The sequence below is a fragment of the Marmota monax genome, unplaced genomic scaffold, assembly GCF_021218885.2.
Source record: "Marmota monax isolate L192 unplaced genomic scaffold, Marmota_monax_Labrador192_F-V1.1 WCK01_AAM20220418_F8-fsc00236, whole genome shotgun sequence".
In the NCBI taxonomy this organism is placed as follows: Eukaryota; Metazoa; Chordata; class Mammalia; order Rodentia; family Sciuridae; genus Marmota; species Marmota monax.
This window is the reverse complement of record NW_026693806.1, coordinates 2,310,287-2,331,582: the sequence shown is the minus strand read 5'-3', so window position 1 is coordinate 2,331,582 and position 21,296 is coordinate 2,310,287. Positions and strand designations below refer to the sequence as shown.

Sequence of the window (21,296 nt, the reverse complement as noted above, 5' to 3'; positions counted from 1 at the left end):
AAAGGAAGCATTAAGCCAAAGTACCATGTAAGGACTCTATGCATATTTTCTGGTTCTTGGAAGTTGTCAGAGAAAAACAAATCTCGAGAGGGGAATAAAAATTAATCTGGAGTGGCTGTGTGGACTCACCATATGTACACTGCAAAAACATAACTGTACCCTCACACAATTCATCAGAGTAGAAAGTTGACAGGAACAGAAAAGGTCCGGCTGAAAAAGAAAGGGATGTAAGGTGGGCAGAAGGGAGACCAACAGGTAATTAAAGAAAGGAATTATGGGCAGAGTATTTTCCTCCCAACTCCAATTGACTGCTGAGTCTTCATGTGTTATGAAGCATCACTTAGTAACTCCCCTTCAGAGACAAACTATCAAATTGGACAGACCCTCAATGGGGCAACTCTTATGCATTTCTCTTTGTGAGTGAGCTCTGAAATAAATACTGGTAAAACAGCAAGCTTTTTAAGTTGGGGCTCAATAAAAAAGGAGAGGCATACTCCCCTTGTGTCCTCAGAAATACAACATAGGAAGGCAGGATATGGAAAATGCTTCAGAGATAAATTCATTAAGAAAAAACATTACAAACACAAATGATCAGATAAAAAAAATATTTACTTCCCCTAAGAACCATATATATATTAGAGAAGGTGAAGACTTATTGCCGTTTAAAGAAAAAAAATTATTTAAGATTACCAGCTTTAAATGTAAGTGAAGATATTCTACATGCTGCCACCAGAGGTTGGCTTGATTGCTCTGAAGTAACAACACTTGAAAGCTCCTATTCTTTGAAACTAATTTAAACACATTGAATTGTTGAAAGATTAAAAACCGCAGTCAGCTAATTACACTCTCTCTCATCTCTTATTCAGCAAATGAATCACTTTTCATTACCACTTAGCTGAAGTACATGAATTTCTGCCTAATTAGAAATGTTGTAGATGGAACATTAGCAAGAATGGAGCAGGTCAGGATATCTTTGCGCTTCATTTTTAATTCTTAACAGTAGAGTCTGATAGGAAAGAATAGAGAAGTCATTAAATAATTCTAAATTATTTATAAAAATTACTTTGCCCAAATTATAATTATTTTTTCCTCAAATGGTCTCAAATGTCTAACAGAATAAAAGAAGCAGCAGTTCAACATTGATTTTAATGAACATTTTAATGTTATGTATAACAGAACATTATGAATACAATGAAAACAAAGTTTTATCAATTTAATAAAAAAATTTTCAACATAAAGTGGGGAGGTAATAATCTGATGCCTATATTATAGTATTTATTTTAAAAAATATTCCCAGCTTGAGGTTGAAACATTTAATTTTGCATTCCAAACTCTAGAATCATGATTTTCATGTGAGCTTAATGCAGAATTACAGCAGGAAAACAAAAACATTTTAATTAATTTCCTTTATTTGTCATTAAATCAATAAAATCTTTGACTGCTACAGGTCTCCTTTAATAATATATATTTCAACTCCTCTCTATTGGAACCGTATTGCTAATGGCATATTATATACACTCAAAACCAAAACAAAACAAATACTGTATAAAATCTAAAAGCAAACATTGTTGAGTTCTAACATTTATATTTAACTTAAGGTTTTAATGGATTTTTACCTTTTCAATCTTTTGAAAAGACACAAAAAAGATAAAAAATAAATATTTTTCTCTTTGACTGTTTCTGACTTAAATGATGGCTACAGGGATAAACACGGAAGAAAGCCTTGCCAAGTTAATCACTGCAAATTGTAAATGATGACTGCTGAAAACAAACAAAAAATACTGAAGGTTTTTTATTTCTTCTCTTAAAGGAAACCATAGAGCAGTCCTGAAAAAAATATTTTTCCTAGTTCTGCACAGGATAATTATAGCAGAAGACATGAGAAAAGTTCCATAGCTATCACCAATTGCTTAAAGAGATTTTTTTTACAATAAAAATTTGGAATAGTATAATAGCAGTGTTGCTGGAACATTAGCAAAAGTATATACATTCCAGTTACCTTTGATTTAGCCATAATCACATATGTATGCCTTTTTTTTGGACAAAAATATATATTTTTATAAAAAACTGATCATCCAACTTTAATGATTTCATATATGGACTCAAGAGTGGTAGTAAAAGGAACAGACCCAATTATGACAAGGCGATTCAGGGACAGAAAAATCAAGTTCCTCAGGAAAAGAAAAGTATAAAATTAGAGATTCAGCCCTACTCCAGTCTCTCCACAAATTATGTTACTGGGCTTTTCAATTTATAAAGGCTTTCAATGGTCTCATCACCCCATTTGTGGTCTATCCTCACTGGGAAAAATGACTGCCTCAACTGAAGTGCTTCTGCTTGGCCTTCTGAAATACTAGATATTTCACTTTTATAAAACAGCCTTTTTGGTTCTTTATGTAGGTTTACTTCAATTAATTCATAAAAGAAAGGGGCATTTATTAGCATTTTCCATCCCAACATCACCTATCTGCACAGCTAAAAATTCTTCATTCAATCTGCTTCTTTACAATTTCTTATTTGCTAAAGTTGGCGAAGTTTGCAAAGGCATCTTGCTTAGGTTGCACAGTTCCAGAAGTCATGGCTATGTTGGGCATGCCCATTCCCATAGTGCCTGTTAAGCCCATCCCAGCAGTTGACATCCCTATGTTCATGTTCATGCCCATCATGCTCTGGTTCATCATTGGAGTATTTCCAAGAGGGGCCATTCCCATGGTGCCAGTCATCACGTTGGGCATACTCATAGGCATGGGTCCCCCCATTAAAGGGTTAGTTTGTGGCCGGACAGGAAGCATGTTTGATGGAGAACTGAGATTCACAGCTCCAAAACTTTGAGTCATCACATTAAGAGGCTGTTGCATATCTACCAGAAGAAAAAAGAAGAACTTTACCAAACGAATTCTTAGATTCACAGAAAAATACAATGCTTGAAGCAGTCCTGACAGCAGGGAAAAAGATTACCAGTACAGAGAGAAGTGGAATGTGTTGATGGGACTTAACTTACTCTGCTGCTGAATCATTGTATTGAGCGATGGCTGCTGGGGTTTGGAAGGCTGCATACCAGGTAGTAAGTTGTCCAGGCTGATGTTTACACTGGGGTCAGACCAAGTAGAAGGCAGGGTTTTGCTGACTGACTTCTGGACCATATCTGTATTCTGATTATAGAGAGGATTAGGCTTCTGCAGCACTGTGCTAACATTTTGCAAAGGCTGAAAAATAAAAAAGATGCTCTAAAAATTAAGCATCTGTTCTATAAAGATTATCAGATGGCAATTTAATCACAATAATGAATTTCTAAAACCAAAAGAACCACAAATGTTTTATGTTATTGTCTTCAGTACTCTGAATCATTAGCTTTCTAAACAGGTCCTTCTAATGTCTCAATTAGCTCTGGGTTCAAAAAACCCAACAATATATATATCTATACTAACAATTATTCTCCCATAACCCAAAGTCTAGAAGCCACCAATAATATATCTACCCATAACCCAAAGTCTAGAAGCCACCATCCCTGGCAAATGCTCAGAGCAACTACCAACTCCAGGTTAGCTTTGAGGAAATACACAAGTGGAAATTTATTCTTAGAAAACATAATTCAGGTTATGATTTCTCAAGTTATAAAAGGTAAAACCATTTTAACAGCAAATTATATTTCACATATCCTGGCTGCCATTTCCCTGCTCTGTGCATACTTCTACTAACTGAAGTGTACAACTAGTGGAATTTGATATACACACGGACCAATTTAGGAGCAAGGAGAAATTCAGGAGAAAGAAGCAGAGATGCCAGGTAGTTACAAAGGATAATTATGAACAGAACAGAAAAAAAAGGAAAGGTCTAGGAACAGGAAGAATAATTAAAAAATGGACCAACATAAAGACATATAACATAGTTACTATTACCACTGCAAATAAAGCAGACTGGCTTTATGCTTAAAACACGTGTTAAGGCTGATTTCTGATATACGCAGCAGTTACCCTTCTGCTTCTTTCTTCTTTTCTTTCATCCTAACACCCAAAAGAGGAAATTCTCACGAATTACAATGAGTAATTAGTATTATAAACAGATATTCTCAATACCTTGAGTCAAAAATAGTAAGTTCCTGGTACAACTGAGAAACTTATTTTACAACCCTGCATTTGTATAAATTCTAAGTTGATAATAAGTAATTTAGATTTAACTATATAAAGTGAATTAAGCTCCCCTTTTAATAACAAAAACCAAAGGAGGAGCCTTACAACATTTATATAATGGAGAGCAGGCTCAGAATAGGGAAAAACTTTCACCATTCGGGAACACGACTTTCTACGTTAGCAATGATTGTTTAAAACAATGATACTTCAAGAACATAACCAGAAATTTAACAAGAGAATGTTTGTCATGGGTGAAGCAACATAACGTATTTTTCTTAAAAACAAATTTTAAACACAACTAAATACCAATTTTTACAATTCAATTAATATTCTGAATTTTCTTCCTCTGGGGAAGACACTATGTTTGGTTTTACAGGGACTATGAGTGAGAAGGTCTTGCTTTCTCCAACCTGAATGACTATACTAGGCAAAAGAGTATAAAGTAAATGCAATGTGTAAAGCTCCCCCCCCACACACAAACACCCCTCCCCCCACATGTCCATCATGTGCTGCTTAATGAGGTAATGATGTTTGGTCAACAATGGACCACATAAAATTATATTGCCTAGTGTCATCAGAGCCACCTCAGCTTTTGTGAGTGCACTATGATGTTCACACAATGACTAAAATGGCTAATGTCAATTTTCTCAGACTGTACCTATTGTTAAGCAACATGGAAACACACACACACACACACACACACGGCTTATCTTTTCTCACACTATCCTTTAATTAGAGTATCTCGAAGATTAGAAATCATAATTTCCCAGGGAAGCAGACAACTTACCTGTGACCTCGACATGGGCAAACCAAGTCCTACAGCATTAGTGCTCATCAAAGAGAAATTCATACTCTGGGAAGATGTCATGGTTGCTTGGGATGAGCCCATAAGATCAAACAGATCTGAAGAATTTGAGGCAGCTGGAGGTGGGCCTAAAGCTGGTTGTGAGCCACTGACAAGTTCCATTACTGGCTGAGAGGTACTGCCGAAGAGTTCGCCACTGGAAGGAACAGGCCCTGATGGGGCTTGGTTGAAGGCACTCCAGTCACCAAAGTCTCCATTCCCACTTGTTGCAGTTACTAAAACAAAAAGAACCACAAGGGTAAGAAACTTTCTGAAATGCACAGAACAAACTTATATAACATCTATGAACTGAAACTAATTAGAACTGATCGGAGTCCATCCTGATTAACATCTGCAGGTACTGTCTCCATCTGGACGTTATTCTTTCTCATGAATATTACACGAATGTTAACAAGGTGACAAAGAAAAAAAATTAAACTTCACATATAAAGTAAAACCCATCTCCTGCAGGTCTGAAGGTGACACACAGAAATTACCATAAAAACTTCCTTTCAACCAAGTTTTCGTATCAAATCTATTTCCAGCTGAACAGATAAGATCCAGTCTGGGACTTGAAAAAGCAAGAGAAAATTCTAAACTGGTTAAACTTTTTGCTGATAGCTACAAAATGTTCAAGTGAGGAGACACTCTGTAAAATCAGAGAACTCAATTTACTTCACTTACTGTTTGGAAAGGTTCAAGGAGAAATCTTTCATTTGTCATGTTTTAAACCTCAAATTCATAAGATTAAATTTCTTTAAAAAGTATGGAGGGAAGGCTGGGCCGTAGCTCAGTGGTAGAGCACCCACCCTGCACGTGTGAGGCACTGGGTTCGATCCTCAGCACCACATAAAAATAAAAAGATATTGTGTCCAACTACAACTAAAAAAAAAAAAAAATTCAGGAAAAAACAACAGTATGGAGGGAAAAAACTTACAGGCTAGTGTTAAGAAATTCTCATTTGACTATGCTTCCATTAATACCATAAGGGCCAAAGTCATGATATAGCTGCTAGTACATTTCTTGGCTTCAGTTGAAAATGTCCAATGTATTTAAATATAAAGGGCAAAAGGGAAACTCATGCTAACATTAAAACAGAAACAAAATGCTACCACTATATTTCAAAGTATAATTATGAATCTGAAGTTGAATACAATAAAAAATTGACAGGTTAACTGCTAAGATTATAGTGGTTGAAAGCACAGATTTTATACCTTACTAGCTATGTGACCCCTAGCAAATTACTTACCTATCTGTGCTTTCCCTTTTAAATCTATATTGTAAAGATTAAATAATTTAACATACACTAAGTGACACCTAAGATTGTTGTGACTCTGAATTTACTGTCCAAGTCCCGGTGAGGCACTGCACTCTCTCTTCTTTGGGCATGCCATATGAAAGTGTAAGTCATGCTTCTGTGAAGTCTGCATATGTAATATTAACTATCTGGAATAAAATTATTATAAAGGCAGGTGATACTTTTAAAAAAAATTGTTTTAAACTAGGCTATCCTGAATCTAAGTAAATGAATTTTTCTAAGAAAAGAAAAAAATGGATAAATATTAGTAATGAAGTTGAAAAAGCAGAAGGAAAGAATAAGCTACATAAAAACTGTCATCTTAAAGTGAATGGTACGTATTCCAAGTTAATTAACACCATCTCCTTGCAGTCTATGTTCATTTACAACTTGGAGATACATTTTGTCTAGCTTATAAGGTAACCAACCACTGCAATACTATGTCTCATTATGCTAAATATCAAAAGAGAACAGTAACACAAAGTCTTTAAAATTATATTCTTCTATTACCATATTAAAATGTAAGCACCCTCAAAAGAGGAAACAATCACTTAAAAACCCCAAGCTCTATCAACAATTTAATACAAGAACTGGGCTAATATTCATTAGTTCAGGGTTCTACTAAAGCATGTCTTTGATCTTTACAAAACCAAAGACATTTAGAGTTTTACAATTAGTTCTATATATATTAAACAATTTGAGCTCATTTAAGTTAAGCTGCTGGATAAATGTAAACTTTATGCTGATTTTCTATTTGCTTGATCTATAATAAAGCAGCATATGAATAAAAACTGGGGCAAAATATGTTGCCCCATCTGAAAACTCAGTATTTGAGATGATTAATCATGAGAGGAAGTGATTTCTAGTGGGGCATATACTGTTCAGAAATGATTAATCATTGTTGCAACAGTTTCAGCCTCCTGCACAATGGTGATCAGGTTATATTAATCAAATGCATACAGATGAAGAGATACATCACTTAGGCAACATTAACATATTCAAATTATTTGCATAGTAGGCAAATTTATATACATAAAAACTTTGAGAATTACACAGGGAGTCTGTAAAATTAGGGCAATGTTTATCTTCTACTTTGATTTGCCTAAAGTAAGGTATCAAACCTTAGAAGGCGCAATCACACTTCCAAAATAAAGCAGTTAATTACTCAATAATTCTGGTTCCTGGGCAGTACTTGGAATTTACAAAAGTAGGCTATGAAAATAACCCCAAACCACATTAAAAGCTATGCATTTTTCTTCCTACCTCCTTAGGAACCTAAATCAGACATTACTAAATATAAATTTTAACACAGCTTAACAGCAAGACTAATTTACCTGTAATACATAGTAAAACTAACTCAGTTACATTTTTCCTTCCTGTCTCACCTCATGTTTAAAATTTTCATAGGTAAATTATTAAATATTTTCTTGTAGACTGTCCAGTTTTATAAAACAACCCCTTCACAACCTACAGGAAAAAAGACAGTTAATAATGAGCTGAGTCTCTATTCTACATATTTCTATAGACATTACTTTATCCTTTAAAGAACTGTGACAAGTAACATTATTCCTAGTTATATTATTATTAATTTTTTGCAGTAGTAGGGATGGAACATAGGGGTGCTCTACTACTGAGTTACATCCCTAGCCCTTTTTTCGATTTTTTATTTTGAGACAGGGTCTCACTAAGTTGCCTGAGCTGTCCTCAAACTTGTGACCTTCTTGCCTCCGCCTGCTGTGTTGCTGGCTAACAGTTTCAGAAAGTTGCCTGACTAGTCCATTTCAGAAAGTTGGTACATTTCATACCTGAAAAAATTATATAAACTAAATGTATATCATATTATTTATGTTAAAAACAGATTATTTATACTTATTTGCCCCCCCCCCCAACTAAAAAAGTTACATATGCATATGGGCATGTTTTTAAACGTATACCTTAGTATCCAACCAAATGAACTCTTTTGAAACATTAAAGACAATGGCCTAATAAAATACCTTGTGAATTGGTTATTTGGGAATTATGAATTTTAAATATGATAAGGATAAAAACAACAAAAAAAAGTTGACTGTAGGGAAGAGAGCTTTGTATTGATAACCTTTTTACCCACCAGGATGTCTGGCCAATCAAACCATCTCGTACCTTGGGAGGGAAAATTGCCTGATGCAGCAGCTGAGCCAAAATCAGCAAATCCCCCGAATAAATCAGCTGATCCTCCTAGAAGTTAAGAGTAAGGAAAAAGTTAAACTGGTAGAATCAGAGAACACTGTGTGCAATTCCCGAAAGCTTCCTCAGCACCAAACAACAATAATACAATGGTAAAGGCCCCAGGCCCCAGGCCAGAAGCTACTGGCTGCCCTAGGCTTTCCTCACATCAGGTTTCCTCTAAACTAGCACTCTCAGGCCTCAGGCCAGTTCCTGGTAAGACAGCACACATTACCTTGTGGTTAAGGTATCCCTCACCCACATTTCACAAGTATTATGAGGACCAGTGGTTTATGCACTCAACTATGCTCTCTGTTAAAATCTTCCCTGGGATGCTTAAAACTGAGTAAGATTATTATTAGGGAATAAGATATCCACACATGGAAGTGAAATGCACAACACCTGAATGGACTTGGAGAGTTTTTAAAAGGTGATCTGAAGACAGAATTGAGACACTGGGGAAATTAAAATAAAGTCTGTATATCAAACAGCACTGTTGTTTTAATGCTATAGGTATAATCATATTATTATTATAAAGAAGAATGTCCTTGCAAGGAGAAATAAAGTGAAGTATTTTAGGGGCAAAATGTTATGGTGTTTGCAACTTTCTTTCAAGTGGTACAGAACAAGTAGCATTTAATAAACAAAAGAATCAGAGTAAGAAAACAGTGAAATTTTCCATATGTTCAAAAAGTTTTTACATTAAAAGGGGAAAAGCTCTAAGTTGATTTGTTTAAAAAAATTAACTTAAACAGATACAGGGAGAAAAACCAATGTAATAATCTTAGTAGACTATTTTTCCCCATTGTTTACTCCATAAAAGAGTAAATACTTTTTTTTTTGGGGGGGGGGGTACTAGATTGAACCCAAGGGAACTCAACCAGTGAGCCACATCCCCACCCTGTTCTCTTTTTATTTTGAGACAGAGTCTTGCTGAGTTGCTTAGGGCCCAAGTGTAAATACTTGTATTTTTTTAATGTATGGAAAAAATAACCGTTTTTTGCTACTACTTCTAAATCGGTATTTTTGTTTGTTTATTTATTCTTAATTTTGGTAGTGCTGGGGATTGAGCCCAGGGTTTTTGTACATGTGAGGCAAGCACTCTACCAACTGAGCTATATCCCCAGCCCCTTAAATTAGTATTTTTAGAGTGACAAGATCCCAATCATGTCTGCAAATCAATCTATCTGTACATATCACATTTTTATCCAAGTTTTATTTATAAACACTACATGGATAAAAGTATTTACTTTTATCTACAATTAGAGCAATATTTCAAGTTTTAATATTTCATTTTCTCCAATTCAATTATCAAGAAAATAGTCAAAAATCTAAAGCCCTAAGTAGCTGTCCTTACTTTTGTCTGTCCTTAAAGATTTCACCTCTTAAAGAGTCACAACCTTAGAAGTCTAGTGCAGCAGTTCAATTATGGTGCTTTTAGTGTTATGTGAACATTATATAGGTTACATCACAGCTGCTTAGCCTGCAGTGCTCAGAAACTAGCCAGGTGGGACTGGAACATCTGGGCTGCACTCAAACACCACCAGGGACAGCTTTCAACATCTGGTGCCATTTCTGAATTGTCTTATCGCTGCAAGACATTCTGCCCCATCTGCTACACTCAACTGGGTTAATTAAACTAGAACCATCTCCCTTTCTTAATAAATGGCCAGCAGTAATAAAAGGAACAAATCAGTTTCTGATAGATGTATATGTATTTCTTTTTACTGCACATTTACTGTAGTCAACCATCAGAAGGCATAACTAATTCCTCATTCCTCATCCACATTACAAGTGCACTTGCTCACGTATACATTCTCACTCACCAGTGAACCACAGGTTCCACACTCCAACTAACACTACAGCTCATGCCTACAGTTTAAAGAATCTAAAAGATAATATCAGAGGGATTTAGTTTTCTTTTCCTTAAAGGTACATACATCATGATAAAATGTGATGAGTACAAAAGACCAGTGAGCTAGACGTTAAAAACCAATAAACAAACACGATATTAATAAGAACTAACAGGGAAATGAATGTTGCAAACAGTTGCTGCTTAATATTCATGTTTGTTTTCTGTAATGTTCCTTCATGTTAAAAACACTGATCAAAGTACACTGTTGGATAACAAGATGGTAGTTAATCAATTACTGTAACATTAAGGGACTTGAAAATTGGAGATTATTTTAATTTGCTTCATCCAGAAAGGCAGTGAAAAAATATTAGTAATTTATTCTATCAAACAAGTAGGGGTTTTCAAATCTTAACTAGTGTAAGCTATAAAGAAAATTCATGTTGCAGATAAAAGTACTGAATATCACTGATCACAACTTAAAAACTGGGTAAGATTTATTTATTTTACTTTCTGGATTTAATAGTTCAGATAAATATCTATCTACATTTTGTTTATTCTGCTGCTCCACCCTCTTCCAACTACATGGAAATAATTTTTTTATTCATAACTTATTTACAGTAAATATAATTCCCCCTCACCCATACTACAGGAATTTGATTTCAACATTATTAATTTAAGAATACTGGGAGTAAATAATGAAAACATGCACATAGCTATTTTACAAATAGAAGCCACTTTTCTTTGACAGAGATTTGACTTTTATTTCTCCAATCTTTTCAAATACCATGTTATGCTTCAATTAGTACTTTATATAAGGTAATATGTGAAAATTGTCTCAAAAATTGAAACACTATTTAGGAAAAGTTTCTCTCCTAGGAGAAACATATGATACTCATACTAGTGTTTTAAATTCAACAGAAAACTTTTATGCCCAAGCATTTTCCCCAATAACATCTATCTAAGGAAATGTACATCAAAGATTCTACCAGAACTGCTGCATGTGAAAGACTGCTAATTTTCACAGGAGCCATCCTTCAAGATTCCCACATGAGAGCTGTCATTATAAATGAACCATTTCCATCTGCCTTTTCAGGGCAGCAAGGAGGTTATTTACAATCACCAGCTGGGAACATGTATTTTCCAAAGCAATACTGTGAAGAAGAAAAATATGGCTAGGCAGAGCATCAACTAGAAATGGAAATTTTCTCTAACAAAGAATTTAATCTGGATTACATAAAAAAAAAAAAAAAAACAACTTTTGCATGAAGAATTCTTATACAAAAGTAAAATAAATGATGAAATGCAAAAAAATCACATAAATGATAAATTATACAAAATCCACAAGAACTTTTAAAAAAAAATCACTAAGGATGAATACGTCCAACAGAAAAAAGGAACAAAGGACATGAATAGGCAAGTCACAATTAGTATATAAATATACAAAAAGTGTTTAAATTCAGTTATCAAATAAATGCAAAGTAATATGAAATATTATTTTCTTCTTACCAAAATGGAAAGTTTTAAGAAGTGCTAGAATGTCACTTTGTTCATAACAGTGAAAAATTTGGAAATAAAACCTAATGTCCAGAAAATAAGGAATTGAACATATGATTTAAGATACAAAGCAATGAAAAGTTCTATAAAAGAATGCATCATCATAAGGAAATGGTCATGAGAGCTTGGGTCAGAAACACTTTACAAAAAATAAAAACAAACATTATCCAGAAGGCTGTAAAGACCTGTCACACAATAAATGCTTACAAGAGGTTTTGACTAAAATACAGAAATTGTATTTTAAAAAGAAAGCTCACTAAAGTAAATAGTTTATGAATCTAAATTAGAATGAAGCTCGTTTTCTACGTTTTTAAAATGGGCATGCATTACCTTGAATAATCACTGAAAAGAATATAACAAAAAATGATTTTTTAAAATTAAACTTGGCTTTGAACTACATATATGACCCCCACCCAAATTCTAATATAATTTGGGGTACTGAGGATGTAACAACATGATTCAAAGTCACGTAATAGTGATTATGGAGCCAGGTGAGGTGGCACACACCTATAATCCCACCTACTCAGGAGGCTGAGGCAGGAGGATCCCAAGTTTGAGGCCAGTCAGGGCAACTTCATGAGACCTTGTCTCAAAAGAAGAAGAGCTGGGGATACAGCTCAGTGGTAAAGTGTCCTGGTTCAATCCTCAGTGTGTGAGGGAATGGCGGGTGTGAAGTGACTACTGAATTCAAAGCAAATGGTCCAAATGTAATAAAAATATGGATTAATGTATTTTAATTCTTTAAAAATTTTTAATTAAAAAAATTCAAAACCTATTACAAGGTATGTTCTTCTAGTCGTACCAATTATGGTGTATTATCTCTTCAACCTCATTTATTTTATGAGAACTCTCTTACGTAGCAGCAGTATGTTAACCAAGACTTAAATTCCTTAACTACAAAGGGACAAAGAACACAATTTGGATTTATACTAAAAAAGACATGGAATGATTTTGGCCTTCTATTTCTAATTGGCTTAATTTCTAGTTACTTCATTATTCATTTCTTAAAATGTTTAGAAATGAACTATATTTAAGAGCCACCAAAACATCATTTAAGTACAGATTTTAAAAGAACAAACATCACTACAATGGGACATTTATCAAGATCATCTCGAGTAAATCTTGATGGTTAGGATTCACATATGTTCTTTTAAATTTAGTAAGATATTCTACAATAATTTTTACCGGATATACTTTTGAAGATACCAACAATAAGGATAAAATAACACATTAAAAAAGAAAAGAAAAAAAAAATCTGAGCATTTTCTCAAAGGAGATATTTATCTGATGAGTGGTACAGATGCCATATCTGCTTAGCTTTACAGTTTGTGCCCATATTACTTGCATGATGGTACTATTATAAATATGGGCACATCTGGTAAATGACACCCAAATGACATACCAAACAGCAATGTTAATATGGTAGATTTCTTAAACCTTCTCATGTAGGTGCTAAAGATTTAATATCCAATTTCCTTTTACTACAAAATTCAATTTAAAATATACTATTAAGATATATAAATAGAAATGAAGTCACTAAATTTATGTACTGAATGAAGGGGATCTGCAAAAACTGGTTACACATAGTGTTTCAAATAGAAGATAACTTTAAAAAATACTCTGATGTCAATTCACATATAGTTGCATTTTAGAGATATTAAAGTAAATTAAACTGATAAGGCAAGAAACCGTCCATGGATTTCACTTAAACTTAGTCTCAATTACTGTAAGACTGACTAATAATTGCTACTTCTATTTAATTAGTCAATCTACTGTTTGCATCAGAGGAGAAAAACCACTCAAAGGTTTCTTGCCAAGCAAAAGAAGCATACTGATATTTAAAAATTCTCTCTGTTCAAAGAAATCTTGGTACCATGGAGAAAAAAAGTTACATCTACTCACTGGACCGTCCTAGTTAATTCTTCTCTAACTGCCCCATTAAAACTTACCATAGATGCATGAAAGGGGCTCTTTATTATTGCATGCCAGAAAATTAAAAATAAATGATATTCTGTGACACTATTTCTATATTATATAACTACATGCCAACTATCAGTTAATAAACAATTCAAATCTTGAACATGTAAAAACATCACAAACTGCTAAAATAAGTAACGCAGTTGTTTGTAATCTTGCATTACAGTCTAATAAAGGTTAAAGAACAATTTTAGAAACAGTTACAGAAAAAAGTGGAAAGGAACTGAAGGATCTCAGAAACCAGGGTGAACCACAAATCCTTTAAGTTCATACTAGTTCAAGTTTTATGACAGCAAGTAGGAAGGAGAAAATAACAGGAAACTTAATTACGTGTACCAATGCATTAATGAAAAACAATTTCCATCATAAATTTAAAACCAATGCAAGTTTTTAAACAATTTGGCTTTGAAAAGTCATTACACACAACTGGGAATGAAAGATTTAGTTTATGTACATTAGATAATATCCAATCTTGTTGGTCTACACTTTAATGTAAAATGAACTTTAAATAGGCTTGGAAAGAGTTTCTTTAAAAAGAAATTTTATTTCTTAAGCTGTTTTGACTTGTAACCCAATAGTTTATTAAAACTCCATAAGCATCAAAAGCAATAACATAATATTATCAATTTTCCTGGAAACAATTTATCAGGAATTAAATAAAATGTAGCATATAATGGAAATCAAACTGAAGAAGTCATGAATCCTATCTATAAGGAAATTTTGGTAAACTGTTTTGCCACAGTACTCTTAAAACATTTGGCAGGCAGTTAAACACACATTCACACAATGCCCTTTCCTCCAAAGCACTCAGTCTGTTTACAATGAGGCAACTATCTGTGTCTCCTTGATTAATGATCACTTCCTTCACTTGACCTTTCCAAGAGGGTAAGAACTCCCTTTCATAAGTGCCCAGACTGGTGTCTCGTTCAATAAATATCTACTGAATAAATGAATAAAAAGACTTTATCTAAACTCCAAGCATATCCAAGCTGTTAGTCAGTAATTTCTTTTTTCATTTTAAAAAAACAAAAATCAAAGTAGCAGATTTAATATATTTTTTTTCTCCAAGTTAATCTTAAAAGATTAATAATGGGAACTATAAAGCCTCTAAAATCTTTAACTTAGAAAACTGCAAAAAGGATACCAAATCTCAAAATACCATTTACTATTATTTAGGGAGAAAGCATTGTATCAAGTGTATAAAGCCATTAAAATACAAGTATTACAGTGATTTGAGGATACTATTTTACTCACATTTACTAATTACCACAAAGAGGTTCTACTTATGTCTGAGGACTAGAAAAAGGTATAAAACTGAGTATATTTCTTTTAAGAGCAAACTTCGAGAAATAAATGCATATACAAAAAGATAAGCACCAACATGATAGTTCCAAAGAAGAGTAAAGGCCATAGGTGCTAAAGAAAAAAGCAGGGGGAGAGAGTTACCAAATATTTAAATACCGTATCTCTTACTTATCCAATTAAACAAGTATCCCCAATTAATGCACAAGGAAAATAAATTCGATTAAAAATTTCATTTTTCAATCCATCTTTTATATAGCATTTTTAAAAAACCAAGGTTACTAAAAAGAAAAAACTTGTGTGGAAGCTTACCTGTTGACTGGCTGGTGCCATCGAAGAGATCAACAAGGTCACCAGATGACTTGCTGCTAGGCACTGAAATCTGAAAACACACACAGGATTATGTGCTCAGAAAACAAATTTCTACTACTTTTTCCCCTAAAACCACTTCTACCAATTTCTAATTACAATTTTAAACACAAACACCTGTAAAAACCATCCTTAAGTATTAAGGCAGATTTGACTTTCTGAAAAAAAGAGTATTAACTTGAGTCCTTATGGAGGCAGTAAGCTTTAAGGAATTTTACTTCCAACCCTGTGGAAGTCCCTGACATCTACACTCATTTCTTTTCTAATTGCATTGCAATCTGGAAATAAACATATTTCAGATTGTATTCAGTTCAGAATCACAAAGAAAGAAGAAAAAAAATGTCCGAGTCCCATCACAATATACTTTTAGTCCCTAGAGGAATGCTAGCCTATAAAGTCTTACAAAGCTTCTTTAGCTAATTCTAAGAATCAATGTCCACCTGGTCAAAGAGCAAATTCTTATCCAGTGCTAAAATTCTAAGAACTTCTAAAAACTGATTATATATCACACAAGTTAGTGTAATTTTAAATTATGTGATATACCTTTCCATTTTACTCTTTCACATTTAGTTCTTGAAATAAAAATATAAAAGCTGGACTTCTAGTACTATTCTTGTCTTCTTCATAGTGCCAAGTGCCCTGATATCTATGTTCCTTATATTCAATACATACATGATTATGTACACGTTAAATTAGAAGTGAATTGTGAGAAAATAGGGAAACACTGTAAATTTCTAGTCATATTAATTTGAGCTTTAAGGATTAAAATTACTATACTGTGGTTCAAAATAGTGTTTAAACTTATATAAGAGATCCAAATTGAAATAACTTCAAGAACTTCAGCTTTCTGTATTTTTTTAATTGTTAAAAAAAAAAAAAAAAAAGTTTATACTACGAACATAAAATATTCATGGCAAGGGTTGGAGATGTAGTTCAGGGGACAGAGAAGCAAGCATGAGGTTCTGGGTTCAATCCTCAGTACTAAGCCCCCCCCACCAAAAAAAAAAAAAAAGATTCAGGCTATACTACAAACTGGTATTTAAAATACTTTAAGACCCCAAAACCAGACATTAATAGGATTCAGGCTGGGGTCCACTAAAGAGGCTACTTTACACCAGAGTCTAGAGCAACAGTCAAAGTAAAAATCAAAGGAACATTTTATGGTAAGTAGATCTAAGTTAAAAAACAAAAAGCAAACTCAAGATAAAATCTTGATTTTTTGTTAAATAATGATTTTCCTCATGCAACCTTAGATGGGTTTTCCATGACAGTCATCATGTATTTGGGTTTTAACTATGATAAACACCTACCAGATCCTATATAGTTAACAACAGTAACTTATCTACAGAAGGGGAAATCTAAGATCATAAAAAAAAAAAACCAGAGCCAGAGCCATTTCCTCTTTAACTACAACCAAAGTTAACTTATAATTTTGAGGTTTTTATCAAAAGTTAAAAAAAAAAAAAAAAACACCACATGGGTGAAAATTATATATCATTTCAGAACATACATGGAAAAAACTGTCAGAGTTCTTGTTCTTGCCATTACACATGCCTAGCTTTTTGTTTGTTTTGTTTTGTTTTTTGAGTCACCTACAATTTGCAGAACACATTAGAAAAATGTTTTCCTCAGCTTTTAGCTACATCTAGTGCGAAGACACAAATGGAAAAACTGTAACGGGGGAAGAGTGACAAAAACAATAATTCAATTGTCCAGGGCAAATCTCCCCCTTTGGCTGATTTTTGTATGAAAGACTATCTCCTTGTGGCCAGCTATCCAGTAGGTGGATTTTATTTTTGTGGTGAATAAAAACAAAAGAAGGTACAAGAAACAGTGCTTCTTACAGCACTGATGGCAGTGAGGTAAATAAGCTTCCCTTTATAGTTACCATCTCAAGGCTAAATGAGACTTTTTCCTATATATTCATCTTCTTATTCATTCATCTTTTGTCACTTCTTAATTCTGCCATGTTTTAGTTCAAGGCTTGGTAACCAGTGGTGATAATAGATGAAAACAAATACACTATATATTCTGATTTACAACCTCCCCCAAATGAATCAAGAGTGTCATTTCTACTTTCACATGAAGTACATAATCATTCTACAATTGGACAGGTTTCTTTCCCCAAAGAATTTCTTATTATTAATGACTCTGAGTAATACATGCCAGATGATCTATAATTAATATGATTACCTAGAAATGCCAAAGCCTACTAATGTTGAAATTGTAAAAGTAGTTTATTAGAATAAACTACGTGTAATGTGTAAGCTCGGGCCATTCTCACCTTAGCTGAAGACTGAGGTGGATGGGTTGAAGCATTCTGATCTGGACTTGCTTTGTCTCCTGTGTAATGTGCTGCTGCTCCAAGATCAATGGTTTTGGAAGGATTTGCTGTGCGCTTGTGTCTAGTTGTGGTGGTCTCTGTGGCCTGTGTGATATGGATATGCTTTGTCGTCACAGTTTCCTCTTCATCTTTGAATTCACCTTTGGGAGATCTGCCTCTTCTTGCTTTCTTTTCCTCATCGCTGTCACTAAAAGATATTAAAAATGAAGCAAAATAATAAGACTTGGGATTATTTTTAAATGGAATCCTTAGTGACTTGAGTTAGAGAATTTCAAACACGATAACTCCAAAATCCTATACTTTGACTATTTGACAGGGATCAACAGAATGTTATCTAAGCTTCCTGAATAATGATATGTATGTACTGGGGAGGGGAAGTGGGAATCTGCAGAATTCCCTAGGTAAGTCTAAAACACTGCTATGAAAAAGTCTTTACAAAAATGTGTACAAATAAAAAAATACCTAAAAGAACTCAGGTTTTTGTTTATTATATATTTAAAGCTTAATTAAAAGATTAAATAGGATTATCAGAATCAATTGGTAATATTCTAGTATTTAAAACATCTGCACTTGATGATCTATTTTTGAAATGTACTTGTGAACATAGCTACAGTTCCATTTTTATAATAACATAATTCAGTCACCAATTCTCATATACCAAGGCATATAACATAGTAAAATTTTACGATTTCAAAGGATACTTTAAAAATATTACCCTATTTCAATTCAAGTGATTAAATGCTATCTGCAAATGCAGAAAATATGAGGTAATACACTTTACAGCTGTACTGTATTTTACTATATTTGGAGTTTAAACTTTTACATAAATATGTAAACTGCTTCAAAGAAACTTACCTATATTGAAAATGTTTCTGAAATGATTTCATTTTGCTCACATTAAAAATATTCTATTTTTAACAACATAAAAAAAACAGAGGAAAACCTGGATTTTTATATGTTGGGAATGAAAATGTCAGTACTAGTCTGTTGTCCAGTTATAAGGCACTGGTTTATTTATTTTTTCCCCCTGGGTACAAACAGAGAAAGACAAAAAGAGACAGAGGGGCAAAGGAGAAAGAACCAGGAAAATGTTCCACTACTTTTATTAATTTTAGAGTAGGTGGTTTAATTTATAAATATCCTGGAACAAAATGCTTAAAATCCACCTTTAAACTATGACTGTTGGGCTGGGGATGTGGCTTAAGCGGTAGCACGCTCGCCTGGCATGCGTGCGGCCCAGGTTCGATCCTCAGCACCACAGACAAACAAAGATGTTGTGTCCGCTGAAAACTAAATATTAAAATTCTCTCTCTCTTAAAAAAAAAAAAAAAAACCATGATGTTACTGATGCAATTTAGCTTAAACTAATCTAAAGCAACTTCTATTTGAATGAATTTAGAACTTGTACAAATAAAGGATTAGAAACGAATGGCTTTCAAACAGAAAAAGGATGAAAACATTTTTTTTAAAAAAAGATTCTTTTTCTTTCTTTCTTTTTTTTTTTTTTTAAAGAATTTAACCTTTTATTTTATTTATTTTTATGTGGTGCTGAGATTAAACACAGGGCCTCACCCATGCTAAGCAAGTGCTTTACCACTGAGCTACAACCCCAGCCTAAGATGAAAACATTTTTAAAGAAAACCTATAATTCTGGTAAGTGGCCAAGAGCTCTTACTAATCTCTCACCAACGAAAAATGACCCAAAGCTTCCGGCAATCAGGCCTATAAGTAGAACTGTATTTCTTACCTTTTTGATATTCAGTTTTGTCAGTGCAGGATAATTTCTTTATAAATTGAGAATATAAATCTGACTGGCACACAACGAAATGAAAGCTTCACATGTGATCAAGTTCAAGAATCCCTGACTAATAATGAACTAAAGTCTGAAATTCTGGTAAAGTCTGAGATAACATGCAATTTTTGTCTAAAACTCTACTGCTCTCTCAGAGTACAAGACGAAAAGTCTTTGGCGTGCCTGTTAGTGTGATATATCATATTTGCTTATCTCTAGCAACTGAACATTCTATATAAAAGACTTAGAAAATCTAGTAGATTCTTTCTTAGAGGGAACACATGGGGAAAACTACAATAAGGGAAAATCTGAGTGGGCAGAGAAGGGAAACAAAGAAGGAACATAGATACTGAAGCTAGAAAGGCAAAGGAAAAAAAGTTAACAATATTAGAATGTAGGACTGGGGGTGTAGCTCAGCAATAGGGGGCTTACCTACCATGTATGAGTTTTATCCCCAGTATTGGGAAAAATAACATACCTTATTTCTAACCAGCCTACGCTTCCTTGAGTCCCACTTCATGAGGAAATCTCAACAGATTACATGGCTACTGTTTTCCACAATGAAGCCAAAAATACACAGGCCAAGAGAACATTAATGAACAAAAATAGCATGCAATATCTGAAGCAGGCGCTCTTTCCCCAAATTTAGTTATTTATGATTATCAGTTTATCATATGCATACTCCTTTATAAAGGAGATAGAAATGCAGTTGTAAAATGGATCTCTGGCCATTCAAAGATCATATTCCAGAAATGGCCTTTAAAAAGATGCATTTCAGCCAGGTGTTGTGGCGCACGCCTATAATCCCAGTGGCTCAGAAAGCCGAGGCAGGAGGATTGAGAGTTCAAAGCCAGCCTCAGCGAAAGCTAATAACAAACTCAGTGAGACCCTGTCGCTAAATAAAAATACAAAATAGGACTGGGAATGTGGCTCGGAGGTCGAGTGCCCCTGAGTTTAACCCCTGGCACTTACATAAATAGAGATATTTCATTGATTTAAATAAATATGGAAACATACTGAAAATACACTAAACAAATTTACACTAAACAAATTTCAGAACCTATTTCAAAAGTAGATTACATTTTTGTTTTTTACGTCTTAATGAACCCCTAAATCTGAACCATTAAGATATCAGGGTAGGAAAAAGAAAGACAGTAATTAGTTACAAGAATGCACTTGAAGGCTCAGTTCCATTATTGTGTAATTTTAGGTGGGTCCACACAATCTAAATGGGCCTTGGTTTTACTTCTAAAAAATAAAGTCCTTAGTCCACCTTATTTAATAGAGATATTGTAAGGCATACATAATACAGGTCTTCTAAAATCTGCCTTGCAACTGAAGCACTATACACATGCCTTTTAATTTGGAAGAAAAACTAGCTTACACCTATACTGGTAGGTAAGAATAAAAACTGAATGTTTCAAAGCTCCAGTATGTTCTATGTAAAACTAAATACAAATGCCCCACCACAGAAAATAAAGTTTATAAAATATAAGTCTACATTAGAAAAGTTTTGGTTCAAACTTCACTTGGATTTGCTTTTTGGTACATACTGTATAAAATCATAATAAAATGTAATGGGAAAAGTTAAATTTCAAATCCTTTACCTTTATTTTAAACTTACTACATG

The 21,296-nt window shown here is 33.6% G+C and overlaps 1 protein-coding gene across 3 annotated transcripts in view; it reads right to left on the bottom strand.

Annotated features, from left to right (window-relative positions):
• Window positions 1–1,139: 1,139 nt before the first annotated feature.
• Window positions 1,140–21,296, bottom strand: part of Clint1 (clathrin interactor 1) — a 57,775-nt gene continuing 37,618 nt past the window's right edge. For 2 of the 3 annotated variants that reach the window (XM_046462205.2, XM_046462204.2), the window contains 6 exons: window positions 17,815–18,061; window positions 15,474–15,543; window positions 8,411–8,485; window positions 4,918–5,210; window positions 3,002–3,206; window positions 1,140–2,860 (listed from right to left, as the gene is read on the bottom strand). In XM_046462205.2, coding sequence (XP_046318161.1) covers window positions 2,514–2,860; window positions 3,002–3,206; window positions 4,918–5,210; window positions 8,411–8,485; window positions 15,474–15,543; window positions 17,815–18,061 — 1,237 coding nt within the window. In that variant the 3' untranslated portion in view covers window positions 1,140–2,513. The remainder of the gene's footprint in view (window positions 2,861–3,001; window positions 3,207–4,917; window positions 5,211–8,410; window positions 8,486–15,473; window positions 15,544–17,814; window positions 18,062–21,296) is intronic. The other variant, XM_046462206.2, reaches the window with a different exon arrangement.